Here is a 13,664-nt window from a genome sequence, read left to right as displayed (position 1 = left end):
AGAGTCTGGTATTTTCTCCAAGAATAAGGCATCCTTAATTTACAACATTTCCTTATTATAACAATAATGAGTCAATTTACTATTTATAAGAGTAAAATCATACTGACTTCCTCCATGGAATCAATGATCTTTGACAGCTGCGCATCATTCAGGGCCTTCAAAGTGCGCGCCCTGGTGGAAACAATTATAAACGATAGAATTTACTCAGCAATAATAAACTGCTACATATACTGATGAACAATACAAACAGTGAATATTCAAAGTGTGCAACATGCAAAGCATCTAATATTTCACTAATACAGGCTAAATGCAAGCCAGAATGTGTTACAAGTGACCCCAGAATGTCTTACGTTTTCAAGAAGCCCATGAGTTGCTCTCGTTTCATCTTGGATTTGTTGGTCATGATGCTTCGATATGTTTGTCTCTCAAAACACCATAACTTTACTGCAGTGACGGCTGCGGGTAAGAGAGTATAAAAACACTTATTTACCACATCAGCAGGGGGTAATCCACATCACTCATGTTTAGCCATCACTCCAGAATGATAACTGACCTTTGACAGATGCTGTGCGTTTACAGTTGTATAGAATGGCCAGTTCCCCAAACATATCACCAGAGCTCAAAGTTCGCAGATCACGTCCAGCCTGAGTGACCTTCAGCTCCCCCGCTAGAATGAAAAAAAGAATTTAGGCTCATCAATTAATTTAGACTGTCAAACAGTATTCAAACGAGATGTCGTTTTCAAGAATTGTGCTGCCATACACTTCAAAAAATTTGGAATTAAGATTTTAAATGCAGTAAAAAAATAGTAAAACAATTAAAAAATGTTTTCTATTGCATTATATATTAGAATGTAATTTATTCCTGTGATGATTTTTACCATGTTTTTATATGGCAGAAATAGAATAGGCAGTCTGTTAGTAAGCATTTCTGACTTCAGCGAAACCTCACTTGGCATTCAGTTATCTGTCCTTACACATACACACCAGCTACAATGTACATGCTGTCTCCTTCTGTGCCCTCTCTGATGATGACATCACCAGGACCACAGTCCAGAACCTTCATCAGTTCCACCATCATACTGATCTGCTCCTCATCCAGACGACGGAGAAAGTCGTTCTTACCAATGGCCTTTACGATCTGAGCTGCCTCACTGACACACACAAACAGAGCATGACGTAACATTTGAGGTTAGTTAAACAAAAGTATTTATTGATTCAATTTAAGACAAGTGTTAAATTAGATTCACAGAGTTCTTGATTAATATATGTATAAAGTTACCTGGCAGTTTTTTTCACTCTATTGACCGTGATTTCCAGGACTTCTGGTACTCGCTCCGGGGCCATGACAGCTGCCCGACTCTGTCGAACCTCAGGCATTTCATTACTGTTTCGTTGAGGGGTGCAATCTGGCAGACAACATTAGGTGTCAAAAAAACATATCTTAATGTGTAAAATGTTTATGATATTGTGAAAAATGAACTTAAGCTGAATGCTTTGAATGTTCGTTCTTCCATGTTTTTTAATTATATGTGATAATATGTGACCCAATCGTCCAAATCGGTATATATTGATAGGCCTATATGAATTGTGCTGGCTTCAAGCAAAACGCTTCATAATTTTGATCAATTATAACATATGATTATGTTATCATTAATTATGAATCTTTTATTAATAGGAAGGATAAGGAAGCAGATGAAAGGGGACGCAGTTAAATCCATTAGTCTGTTCTGTCTTACCGAGCTCATCTAATCGTCCCTGCAGCACTTGTATAAATCCCTCTTTCTGTTCAAGCTGTCTCTCTGTAAAAAGAATACAATATTCTAGTGTGCATTGAAATAAATCACCATGACATACCGTGTACCCAAGAATTAGAAAAACCATTCATTATTCATATTATGATATAGGGGTCTTACTCAGCTCCTGGTTCTGGTTCTGGAGTTCCTGGTTGAGCTGACATTCTTTCTCCAGCAGTTGTCGGATTTTCTTGAGTTGGGCTTCCATTGGCCTGATGAGATTCACCTCTACTAGAGCAGCATGACACTAACAAAGAGCAGTAAAAAGAGTTAATATGTAACTGCAACATTAAAATAAAATATTCATTGAACCAGTCTTTAAAATGAATGAATGATCATCACAGCATTTATAAAAAAGTTTAAAAGCAATTATAATGTTGAATTATTGCGCTGGAATATGGTGAATTTTACCGTTACACTTTATTAGTGATTTAAAACGTACTTCTCCGACAGCAACATAGTGTCCGGCCCACATCTGGGACGTGTGGAATCCACGTGTACCAGATGTGGGGCGGATCTGGGCAGACAATATGTTGCTGTCTGGATTACCATCTGAAATTTCTATCGGTCTCAAACAGTTGTTTGAGCCATTCAGAATGGATCTGACACTGTGGATCCTCATCTTCACATGACACAATCCACAAATTACCTTTTGTGCTTAAAAAGAGAAGACAGAAAAATATCAAATTAGACCCTTGGAGTGAAATGGAACAGATGGACCACAGTGGCATGTTTAGACTAGTGTTAGTTTTTTATACTAATACTTATAATTCATAGGGTTATTATTATTATCTATTTAAAAGTGTTAGTGAGGCCAGCAGGGGGTGCTCACCCTGTGGTCTGTGTGGGTTCTAACACCCCAGTATAGTGACGGGACATAATACTGTCAAAAAGCACCATCCTTCGGGTGCGACGTTAAACCGAGGTCCTGATTTGCCCCTTGGCCTCTGTCCATCATGGCCTCCTAATCATCCCCATATACTGATTGGCTTCATCACTGTCTCCTTCCCACCAGTAAGCTGGTGTGTGGTGGGTATTCTGGCGCAATATGGCTGCCGTCGCATCAAGTTCCCCCCTTCCATGTAAAGTGCTTTGAGTACCCAGAAAAAGCGCTATATAAAAGTAATGCATTATTATTATTATAAAGCATGGGCAGTTAAATATGTAAATATTCATATAATATTAGCGGATCAAGATGGCACTGTGGATGGTTGAATCGGTTTGGAGCTCTTCGGTATTCATTTTTTGTTTGTTTTATGTCCCGTTTTAAGTAAATGTTTCCCCAATTAGTCTGATAGGACTTAGGCATTGCACTCCAAACAACCATTTGCTGACTTTTGAGAATTCAGAATTTTTAGACATTCTATTCGGAGGAACTGATTTTCGATACAAGCGCTCCAAGAGGCACCAACAAGGGAAACGTGCTGGTGATATTCATCTGGCGAATATCCGCTCCCTTGACAATAAACAGACAAACTATTACTCCTTACCCACACAAACAGTGACTTCTCAAAGTCTGCTGCTTTTCGTTTTATGGAAACTTGGTTGAATTAAGCCATTTTGGACTGTGCATTACACCTAACACGCTTCCAGCTGTTGCTCACACAGCGGATGTTCACACTGCAAACCTTAGTGCTCTTACTAAAAATGTACGTGCGCCCCAAAGCCAAAAATGGCGTGCGCAAACAAATATTCAGACTTATAAAACCATGCGTACGCCAGAACCTGCGGAGAATTCACTTTATAAATCGCAGTCAGCAGAAGATTGTCCGCACATGCGTCTCCTCCCCGAAATAACCATATATGGAGCTTACAACGCCTAGTTTTACTATGCATATCCTCATCATTATATCATTTGCATATGATTATTCATCCATGTGATAACATGTTTAACGGTACAAGACATTAGGAAAATAAGAAATACGGATGTGCTGTCATATTACATTAATAAAAATCATTTAGTAGCCTATCCTTGCCTTGTTTTTGAATAAATAAATCAAATAGTGTAAAATATATTTCAGAAAAAGTTTTTCTCAATCTTTTCCACTGACCACATTTTGTCCGGCGCTGACATTTAAGGTGTGGATATTTGCTTCAAGTGATAGGCTTTGTGAGTGAAATTATATTTATATTATCTTTCTGTATATGTATAATTTTATTTAGATTTTCTGTCTAAAAGTGACCAAAAAGACATTTAACTCCAGCTCACCATCGGTGTCGCCAAACTGCGTGCAGGTGCGCAAATTTTCCCCGTCAAGTTTTCCCCCACGGTGTCATTCACTCTTAACTACATTTCCCATCATCCTGTTCTGTCACTCATTGATTCATTGCACACAGCTGTCTCCCGTCACCTTGTCCATATATGTGTATATATTCCTGCATGTTTCAGTGTTTGTCACGGAGTCCTTGTATAATGTCACCACACTTCCTAAGGTCTGTTTCTCGTCTTGTTTCTGGTTTGTTTCTTGGTTTGGAGTTCTCTTTTGGATTTTTTACCCTTGCCTGGACTGGTTTTGTGAGTATGGATTACCCTAATAAGTTACTGCTCTTGGATCTTACCACCTTGTGTGTGTGTCGTGACACAGACAAGGAACAATACTCAGACTCTTTCATTATCATTCTCTGTGATTTTAAGAAAGCTAATCTTACCTGTTAACTGCCTAAATACAGAACATCACATACCCCACCAGAGACAGTAACATACTGGGCCATTGCTACTTTCTTTTAAAGGATGCATATCACTCTGTCCCCCGGGCAGCTTTGGGACTAATAACTGTTTGGTTCATCTTCTCCCAATCTACAGGCAGAAATTTAAATATCATAAACCTTTAGTAAGGACTATCAAGAGATGGACAAATGAAACAGAGCATGAGCGTGTTTTGACTGCACTGATTGGAGTGTTTTTCAAGTCACAGCCACTGATCTGGATGAGCTCACTGATACTGTGAAATTAACAGTTTCCGTGAAGATATGTGTTCCCACTAAGACTTGTTTGATTTATAATAATGACACAACATGGTTTACTGGAAAACTCAGACAGCTTCACCAGGCCAGACATGATGCTTACACAAGTGACGATAATGTCTTCAACAAGCAGGCAATAAAAACACTGACAAAGGAAATAAAATAAAAGCTAAAAAAAAAAGTTACAAGATGGCAATATTGCCATGAAGTCATTTGAGAGACTGATGTTGGACTACCTGAAGGACATCACTGGACCCTTGCTGGATCCCCTTACATTTGTTTATTGGTTAAGCAATCTCCCTTTACACAAACAAACTTTTCTTAAAGTTTGCAGACAATATCGTGGTCATTGGCCTTATCCAGAATGGTGGGGAATCTTTACAGAGGAGAATAGTTTGAGCAGGCGACTCTGGTGCAGTCATAACACACTCAAATCAGTGGAGATGATAGCCCAGCAAACACAGAACGTTGGCACAACGTTACCAACCTTCTAACAACGTTTTAACAACATGGCCAAAAGGTTGCTATAACTACGTTGTGTGGTGAAGGTTGTTACAGCGGTTGTCACAATGTTGACCTTGAACCACCGTTCAGGGCCATTGCTTAAGGTTGTGCCTATGGTGTCTGGACAACCACTGGACGACATATGTACTCATCACTTCCCTGAAGCGGGAAAATCAGCCTTTCAAATTTCAACCGCCATCATCAATATACGTGAGAATTGCATTTAATTTACCTCAGCTAAAAAGATACGTAATTATTCAAACACAACCTACAACTTACTTGTCTAATGTGACATTTATTTGAACATATTCTGGTCTGGTATGACAAATATTTAACTTAAAGCCAAAAGTTATAAGCCATAATGAAGCCAAAATTACTTTAATGATGAGTAATTGATTTCAGCACTCCTTTAACAGGCAACGACTTAAGCGCGTAATTGTTGCACGTTAATGTTTTTTCCTTTTTTTGGACACACACACACACACACACACACACACACACATATATATATACATATATACTTGATTATTGTTGAAATATGGTACCCAGAATATGCCACTCCATGCAAGTTTGTGTGCCGACGATGCATACTGGAGGTGTCATTACTTTAGTATTTCACAAGTTCTCAAAAAAACAAGCACATAGAGGTATAGATCATTTCATTCTTAAACGAAATCTTGCATTACAACATTTTCTGATGTGTTATTAACAAAATATGGTGCCCAGAACATGCAACTTTATTTGCCGACAAAGCACACTGGAGGTGTCATTACTTTATTATTTCACAAGTTCTCAAAAAAACAAGCATGTGGAAGTATAGATAATTTCATTCTTAAATGAAATCAAGCATTACAACATTTTCTGATGTGTTATTATTGAAATATGGTACCCAGAATATGCCTCTCCATGCAGCTTTGTGTGCCGACGATGCATACTGGAGGTGTCATTACTTTAATATTTCACAAGTTCTCAAAAAAACAAGCATGTGGAGGTATAGATCATTTCATTCTTAAACGAAATCTTGCATTACAACATTTTCTGATGTGTTATTAACGAAATATGGTACCCAGAACATGCAGCTTTATTTGCCGACAAAGCATACTGGAGGTGTCATTACTTTAGTATTTCTCAAGTTCTTAAAAAAACAAGCATGTGGAAGTATAGATAATTTCATTCTTAAACGAAATCAAGCATTACATCATTTTCTGATGTGTTATTATTGAAATATGGTACCCAGAATATGCCTCTCCATGCAGCTTTGTGTGCCGACAAAGCATACTGGAGGTGTCATTAATTTAGTATTTCACAAGTTCTCAAAAAAACAAGCATGTGGAAGTATAGATAATTTCATTCTTAAATGAAATCAAGCATTTCAACATTTTCTGATGTGTTATTAACGAAATATGGTACCCAGAACATGCAACTTTATTTGCCGACAAAGCATACTGGAGGTGTCATTAATTTAGTATTTCTCAAGTTCTTAAAAAAACAAGCATGTGGAAGTATAGATAATTTCATTATTAAATGAAATCAAGCATTACAACATTTTCTGATGTGTTATTAACGAAATATGGTACACAGAATATGCAACTTTATTTGCCGACAAAGCATACTGGAGGTGTCATTACTTTAATATTTCACAAGTTCTCAAAAAACAAGCACATAGAGGTATAGATAATTTCATTCTTAAACGAAATCTTGCATTACAACATTTTCTGATGTGTTATTAACGAAATATGGTTCCCAGAATATGCACCTTTATTTGCCGACAAAGCAGACTGGAGGTGTCATTACTTTAGTATTTCACAAGTTCTCAAAAAAACAAGCATGTGGAGGTATAGATAATTTCATTAGTAACTGAAATCAAGCATTACAACACTTTCTGATGTGTTATTAACGAAATATGGTACCAAGAATATGCCTCTCCATGCAGCTTTGTGTGCCGACAAAGCAGACTGGAGGTGTCATTACTTTAGTATTTCACAAGTTCTCAAAAAAACAAGCATGTGGAGGTATAGATAATTTCATTAGTAACTGAAATCAAGCATTACAACACTTTCTGATGTGTTATTAACAAAATATGGTACCCAGAATATGCCTCTCCATGCAGCTTTGTGTGCCGACAAAGCAGACTGGAGGTGTCATTACTTTAGTATTTCACAAGTTCTCAAAAAAACAAGCATGTGGAGGTATAGATAATTTCATTCTTAAATGAAATCAAGCCTTACAACACTTTCTGATGTGTTATTAACGAAATATGGTACCCAGAATATGCCTCTCCATGCAGCTTTGTGTGCCGACGATGCATACTGGAGGTGTCATTACTTTAATATTTCACAAGTTCTCAAAAAAACAAGCACATAGAGGTATAGATCATTTCATTCTTAAACGAAATCTTGCATTACAACATTTTCTGATGTGTTATTAACGAAATATGGTACCCAGAATATGCACCTTTATTTGCCGACAAAGCATACTGGAGGTGTCATTACTTTAGTATTTCTCAAGTTCTCAAAAAAACAAGCATGTGGAAGTATAGATAATTTCATTCTTAAATGAAATCAAGCATTACAACATTTTCTGATGTGTTATTATTGAAATATGGTACCCAGAATATGCCTCTCCATGCAGCTTTGTGTGCCGACGATGCATACTGGAGGTGTCATTACTTTAGTATTTCTCAAGTTCTCAAAAAAACAAGCACGTGGAAGTATAGATAATTTCATTCTTAAACGAAATCAAGCATTACAACATTTTCTGATGTGTTATTAACGAAATATGGTACCCAGAATATGCCTCTCCATGCAGCTTTGTGTGCCGACGAAGCATACTGGAGGTGTCATTACTTTAGTATTTCACAAGTTCTCAAAAAAACAAGCATGTGGAAGTATAGATAATTTCATTCTTAAACGAAATCAAGCATTACAACATTTTCTGATGTGTTATTATTGAAATATGGTACCCAGAATATGCCTCTCCATGCAGCTTTGTGTGCCGACGAAGCAGACTGGAGGTGTCATTACTTTAGTATTTCTCAAGTTCTCAAAAAAACAAGCATGTGGAAGTATAGATAATTTCATTCTTAAATGAAATCAAGCATTACAACATTTTCTGATGTGTTATTATTGAAATATGGTACCCAGAATATGCCTCTCCATGCAGCTTTGTGTGCCGACGATGCATACTGGAGGTGTCATTACTTTAATATTTCACAAGTTCTCAAAAAAACAAGCATGTGGAGGTATAGATCATTTCATTTTTAAACGAAATCTTGCATTACAACATTTTCTGATGTGTTATTAACGAAATATGGTACCCAGAACATGCACCTTTATTTGCCGACAAAGCAGACTGGAGGTGTCATTACTTTAGTATTTCTCAAGTTCTCAAAAAAACAAGCATGTGGAGGTATAGATAATTTCATTCTTAAATGAAATCAAGCATTACAACATTTTCTGATGTGTTATTAACGAAATATGGTACACAGAATATGCAACTTTATTTGCCGACAAAGCATACTGGAGGTGTCATTACTTTAATATTTCACAAGTTCTCAAAAAAACAAGCATGTGGAGGTATAGATCATTTCATTCTTAAACGAAATCTTGCATTACAACATTTTCTGATGTGTTATTAACGAAATATGGTACCCAGAACATGCAACTTTATTTGCCGACAAAGCATACTGGAGGTGTCATTAATTTAATATTTCTCAAGTTCTTAAAAAAACAAGCATGTGGAAGTATAGATAATTTCATTCTTAAATGAAATCAAGCATTACAACATTTTCTGATGTGTTATTATTTAAATATGGTACCCAGAATATGCCTCTCCATGCAGCTTTGTGTGCCAACGAAGCATACTGGAGGTGTCATTACTTTATTATTTCACAAGTTCTCAAAAAAACAAGCATGTGGAAGTATAGATAATTTAATTCTTAAATGAAATCAATCATTACAACATTTTCTGATGTGTTATTAACGAAATATGGTACCCAGAACATGCAACTTTATTTGCCGACAAAGCATACTGGAGGTGTCATTACTTTATTATTTCACAAGTTCTCAAAAAAACAAGCATGTGGAAGTATAGATAATTTCATTCTTAAATGAAATCAAGCATTACAACATTTTCTGATGTGTTATTAACGAAATATGGTACCCAGAACATGCAACTTTATTTGCCGACAAAGCATACTGGAGGTGTCATTAATTTAGTATTTCTCAAGTTCTTAAAAAAACAAGCATGTGGAAGTATAGATAATTTCATTATTAAATGAAATCAAGCATTACAACACTTTCTGATGTGTTATTAACGAAATATGGTACCCAGAATATGCCTCTCCATGCAGCTTTGTGTGCCGACAAAGCAGACTGGAGGTGTCATTACTTTAGTATTTCACAAGTTTTCAAAAAAACAAGCATGTGGAAGTATAGATAATTTCATTATTAACTGAAATCAAGCATTACAACACTTTCTGATGTGTTATTAACGAAATATGGTGCCCAGAATATGCCTCTCCATGCAGCTTTGTGTGCCGACAAAGCAGACTGGAGGTGTCATTACTTTAGTATTTCACAAGTTCTCAAAAAAACAAGCATGTGGAGGTATAGATAATTTCATTAGTAACTGAAATCAAGCATTACAACACTTTCTGATGTGTTATTAACGAAATATGGTACCCAGAATATGCCTCTCCATGCAGCTTTGTGTGCCGACAAAGCAGACTGGAGGTGTCATTACTTTAGTATTTCACAAGTTCTCAAAAAAACAAGCATGTGGAGGTATAGATAATTTCATTCTTAAATGAAATCAAGCATTACAACACTTTCTGATGTGTTATTATTGAAATATGGTACCCAGAATATGCCTCTCCATGCAGCTTTGTGTGCCGACGATGCATACTGGAGGTGTCACTACTTTAATATTTCACAAGTTCTCAAAAAAACAAGCACATAGAGGTATAGATCATTTCATTCTTAAACGAAATCTTGCATTACAACATTTTCTGATGTGTTATTAACGAAATATGGTACCCAGAATATGCACCTTTATTTGCCGACAAAGCATACTGGAGGTGTCATTACTTTAGTATTTCTCAAGTTCTCAAAAAAACAAGCATGTGGAAGTATAGATAATTTCATTCTTAAATGAAATCAAGCATTACAACATTTTCTGATGTGTTATTATTGAAATATGGTACCCAGAATATGCCTCTCCATGCAGCTTTGTGTGCCGACGATGCATACTGGAGGTGTCATTACTTTAGTATTTCTCAAGTTCTCAAAAAAACAAGCACGTGGAAGTATAGATAATTTCATTCTTAAACGAAATCAAGCATTACAACATTTTCTGATGTGTTATTAACGAAATATGGTACCCAGAATATGCCTCTCCATGCAGCTTTGTGTGCCGACGAAGCATACTGGAGGTGTCATTACTTTAGTATTTCACAAGTTCTCAAAAAAACAAGCATGTGGAAGTATAGATAATTTCATTCTTAAACGAAATCAAGCATTACAACATTTTCTGATGTGTTATTATTGAAATATGGTACCCAGAATATGCCTCTCCATGCAGCTTTGTGTGCCGACGAAGCAGACTGGTGTCATTACTTTAGTATTTCTCAAGTTCTCAAAAAAACAAGCATGTGGAAGTATAGATAATTTCATTCTTAAATGAAATCAAGCATTACAACATTTTCTGATGTGTTATTATTGAAATATGGTACCCAGAATATGCCTCTCCATGCAGCTTTGTGTGCCGACGATGCATACTGGAGGTGTCATTACTTTAATATTTCACAAGTTCTCAAAAAAACAAGCATGTGGAGGTATAGATCATTTCATTCTTAAACGAAATCTTGCATTACAACATTTTCTGATGTGTTATTAACGAAATATGGTACCCAGAACATGCACCTTGATTTTGCCGACAAAGCAGACTGGAGGTGTCATTACTTTAGTATTTCTCAAGTTCTCAAAAAAACAAGCATGTGGAGGTATAGATAATTTCATTCTTAAATGAAATCAAGCATTACAACATTTTCTGATGTGTTATTAACGAAATATGGTACACAGAATATGCAACTTTATTTGCCGACAAAGCATACTGGAGGTGTCATTACTTTAATATTTCACAAGTTCTCAAAAAAACAAGCACATAGAGGTATAGATAATTTCATTCTTAAACGAAATCTTGCATTACAACATTTTCTGATGTGTTATTAACGAAATATGGTTCCCAGAATATGCACCTTTATTTGCCGACAAAGCATACTGGAGGTGTCATTACTTTAGTATTTCTCAAGTTCTCAAAAAAACAAGCATGTGGAAGTATAGATAATTTCATTCTTAAATGAAATCAAGCATTACAACATTTTCTGATGTGTTATTATTGAAATATGGTACCCAGAATATGCCTCTCCATGCAGCTTTGTGTGCCGACGATGCATACTGGAGGTGTCATTACTTTAGTATTTCTCAAGTTCTCAAAAAAACAAGCACGTAGAGGAATAGATCATTTCATTCTTAAACGAAATCAAGCATTACAACATTTTCTGATGTGTTATTATTGAAATATGGTACCCAGAACATGCACCTTTATTTGCATATTCTGGAGGTGTAATATTCATATTCAGAGGCATATTCTGGGTACCATATTTCAATAATAACACATCAGAAAATGTTGTAATGCTTGATTTCATTTAAGAATGAAATTATCTATACTTCCACATGCTTGTTTTTTTGAGAACTTGAGAAATACTAAAGTAATGACACCTCCAGTATGCTTTGTCGGCAAATAAAGGTGCATATTCTGGGTACCATATTTCGTTAATAACACATCAGAAAATGTTGTAATGCAAGATTTCGTTTAAGAATGAAATGATCTATACCTCTATGTGCTTGTTTTTTTGAGAACTTGTGAAATATTAAAGTAGTGACACCTCCAGTATGCATCGTCGGCACACAAAGCTGCATGGAGAGGCATATTCTGGGTACCATATTTCAATAATAACACATCAGAAAGTGTTGTAATGCTTGATTTCATTTAAGAATGAAATTATCTATACCTCCACATGCTTGTTTTTTTGAGAACTTGTGAAATACTAAAGTAATGACACCTCCAGTCTGCTTTGTCGGCACACAAAGCTGCATGGAGAGGCATATTCTGGGTACCATATTTCGTTAATAACACATCAGAAAGTGTTGTAATGCTTGATTTCGTTTAAGAATGAAATGATCTATACCTCCACATGCTTGTTTTTTTGAGAACTTGTGAAATACTAAAGTAATGACACCTCCAGTCTGCTTTGTCGGCACACAAAGCTGCATGGAGAGGCATATTCTGGGCACCATATTTCGTTAATAACACATCAGAAAGTGTTGTAATGCTTGATTTCAGTTAATAATGAAATTATCTATACTTCCACATGCTTGTTTTTTTGAAAACTTGTGAAATACTAAAGTAATGACACCTCCAGTCTGCTTTGTCGGCACACAAAGCTGCATGGAGAGGCATATTCTGGGTACCATATTTCGTTAATAACACATCAGAAAGTGTTGTAATGCTTGATTTCATTTAATAATGAAATTATCTATACTTCCACATGCTTGTTTTTTTAAGAACTTGAGAAATACTAAATTAATGACACCTCCAGTATGCTTTGTCGGCAAATAAAGTTGCATGTTCTGGGTACCATATTTCGTTAATAACACATCAGAAAATGTTGTAATGCTTGATTTCATTTAAGAATGAAATTATCTATACTTCCACATGCTTGTTTTTTTGAGAACTTGTGAAATAATAAAGTAATGACACCTCCAGTATGCTTTGTCGGCAAATAAAGTTGCATGTTCTGGGTACCATATTTCGTTAATAACACATCAGAAAATGTTGTAATGATTGATTTCATTTAAGAATTAAATTATCTATACTTCCACATGCTTGTTTTTTTGAGAACTTGTGAAATAATAAAGTAATGACACCTCCAGTATGCTTCGTTGGCACACAAAGCTGCATGGAGAGGCATATTCTGGGTACCATATTTAAATAATAACACATCAGAAAATGTTGTAATGCTTGATTTCATTTAAGAATGAAATTATCTATACTTCCACATGCTTGTTTTTTTGAGAACTTGAGAAATACTAAAGTAATGACACCTCCAGTCTGCTTTGTCGGCAAATAAAGGTGCATGTTCTGGGCACCATATTTCATTAATAACACATCAGAAAATGTTGTAATGCGTGATTTCATTTAAGAATGAAATTATCTATACTTCCACATGCTTGTTTTTTTAAGAACTTGAGAAATACTAAAGTAATGACACCTCCAGTATGCTTTGTCGGCAAATAAAGGTGCATGTTCTGGGTACCATATTTCGTTAATAACACATCAG

The 13,664-nt window shown here is 35.8% G+C and overlaps 1 protein-coding gene across 1 annotated transcript in view; it reads right to left on the bottom strand.

Moving 5' to 3' along the window:
* Positions 1-13,664, bottom strand: part of prkg3 (protein kinase cGMP-dependent 3) — a 43,899-nt gene that overhangs the window by 18,598 nt on the left and 11,637 nt on the right. The window contains exons 2-8 of the mRNA XM_079583896.1: positions 1,916-2,042; positions 1,739-1,801; positions 1,282-1,408; positions 987-1,153; positions 554-667; positions 351-456; positions 108-171 (exon numbers count right to left, since the gene is read on the bottom strand). Of these exons, the coding sequence (XP_079440022.1) occupies positions 108-171; positions 351-456; positions 554-667; positions 987-1,153; positions 1,282-1,408; positions 1,739-1,801; positions 1,916-2,003 (729 nt within the window). The 5' untranslated portion in view covers positions 2,004-2,042. The remainder of the gene's footprint in view (positions 1-107; positions 172-350; positions 457-553; positions 668-986; positions 1,154-1,281; positions 1,409-1,738; positions 1,802-1,915; positions 2,043-13,664) is intronic.

Source organism: Phoxinus phoxinus (genome assembly GCF_949152265.1).
Source record: "Phoxinus phoxinus genome assembly, chromosome: 16".
Classification (NCBI taxonomy): Eukaryota; Metazoa; Chordata; class Actinopteri; order Cypriniformes; family Leuciscidae; genus Phoxinus; species Phoxinus phoxinus.
Note: the sequence above shows the minus strand (reverse complement) of the source record. Positions and strands in the feature narration are given on the sequence as shown.